This window comes from Pygoscelis adeliae, unplaced genomic scaffold, assembly GCF_000699105.1.
Source record: "Pygoscelis adeliae isolate BGI_AS28 unplaced genomic scaffold, ASM69910v1 Scaffold73, whole genome shotgun sequence".
In the NCBI taxonomy this organism is placed as follows: Eukaryota; Metazoa; Chordata; class Aves; order Sphenisciformes; family Spheniscidae; genus Pygoscelis; species Pygoscelis adeliae.
Window position 1 is genome coordinate 248,775 of NW_008824470.1, and position 1,109 is coordinate 249,883.

Sequence of the window (1,109 nt, forward strand, 5' to 3'; positions counted from 1 at the left end):
CTCGGGGCGGCCTCCGTCTCCCGCCGGCTGCCGGTAGCCGGTACCTGCCCATTGTTAAGCGCCTTAACAGCTGCGCCCGTCCCCTGTAACCGACGGGTGGTCAGGTAACGCGTGCCTCCGCTGTGAGCGTGCATTGCAATGCGTATCTCGTCTGTACGAGATACTAATTTTCACACGCTGCCCTGTCACCTCAGCAGTGCTGTTCCTAGCGTGTGTAGGATGAATGTGTAAATAAAACTGTATTCTGTCTCAGGCTGGTGGAGATTGTGTGTGCTCATACTTTTACAAACGTAATGCCGGTATGCTGGGAATTTTGGTTAAATTGCGATATGTAATGGTGTGTGTAATAGGCAGACGTCACTAATTAGTGATTATAATTCAGTTTGATTACAGTGATAATGATGATGCAGCATGTGCAAGCATCTGCCACTTGTACGGCCACTTGCAAATGTGCGGCCATGGGGTGTATGTGTATTTGGCTGTACTTTTGAAATCATAGTGGTCTTGCAAAACATGCTGAGAACAAGGTTCAAATTTTCAAATTTTTTTGTTCAGGTGTTCCCTTCTAAAACAACATTTTTTTTTGTAGTTCTATGAAAAAGTTGCCCCTTTGTCTAAATGATGAAAAGTTTGTGCAACTCTCCTTGTGTGGAGGTGGTGGTCATGAAGAAGAACATCCCCAGCTACTGGTACAAACACAGCTTCTGCCCAGCTTGAGCTCCAGCTCTCTCAGTGTTTACCAGGACCGTGGTGTGTCCCAGGCCCCTGAACAGGCACAGAGACATCTAGCGGTTGGCCTGTCTGCCGTGTGTAAGGACAGGATGGAAGGGCCAAATGGAGCCCACTGTATTTTGGGTGGCATGCTTGGTGGGCTGGGAGCCAGAAGGAACGTGTCATGGGGGGCATAGGGTAGGTTTCTGGCAGATGCTGTGTGCTCCACTCATTTAAAGCATCTGCTGGCCTTCCCACAGGTCTCCATGCTTCTGAAGAAACTGAGGAGTGGGAGATCGTCTTCCCCGCGCTGTGGAGCAGGGGTCAGCAGGAGCCAGCGGGTGGCAGCGGTGGGGGGGGGGGCTGCGGTGCCGACCCCCGCTGGGGGAACCGGGGAA

General features: G+C 51.5%; 1 protein-coding gene across 1 annotated transcript in view; it reads left to right on the forward strand.

Annotated features, from left to right (window-relative positions):
- The window catches only part of ADAMTS19 (ADAM metallopeptidase with thrombospondin type 1 motif, 19), a 175,405-nt gene that overhangs the window by 1,314 nt on the left and 172,982 nt on the right, over window positions 1–1,109 (forward strand). Inside the window, exon 2 of the mRNA XM_009321242.1 lies at window positions 951–1,100. Within this exon, the coding sequence (XP_009319517.1) occupies window positions 951–1,100 (150 nt within the window). The remainder of the gene's footprint in view (window positions 1–950; window positions 1,101–1,109) is intronic.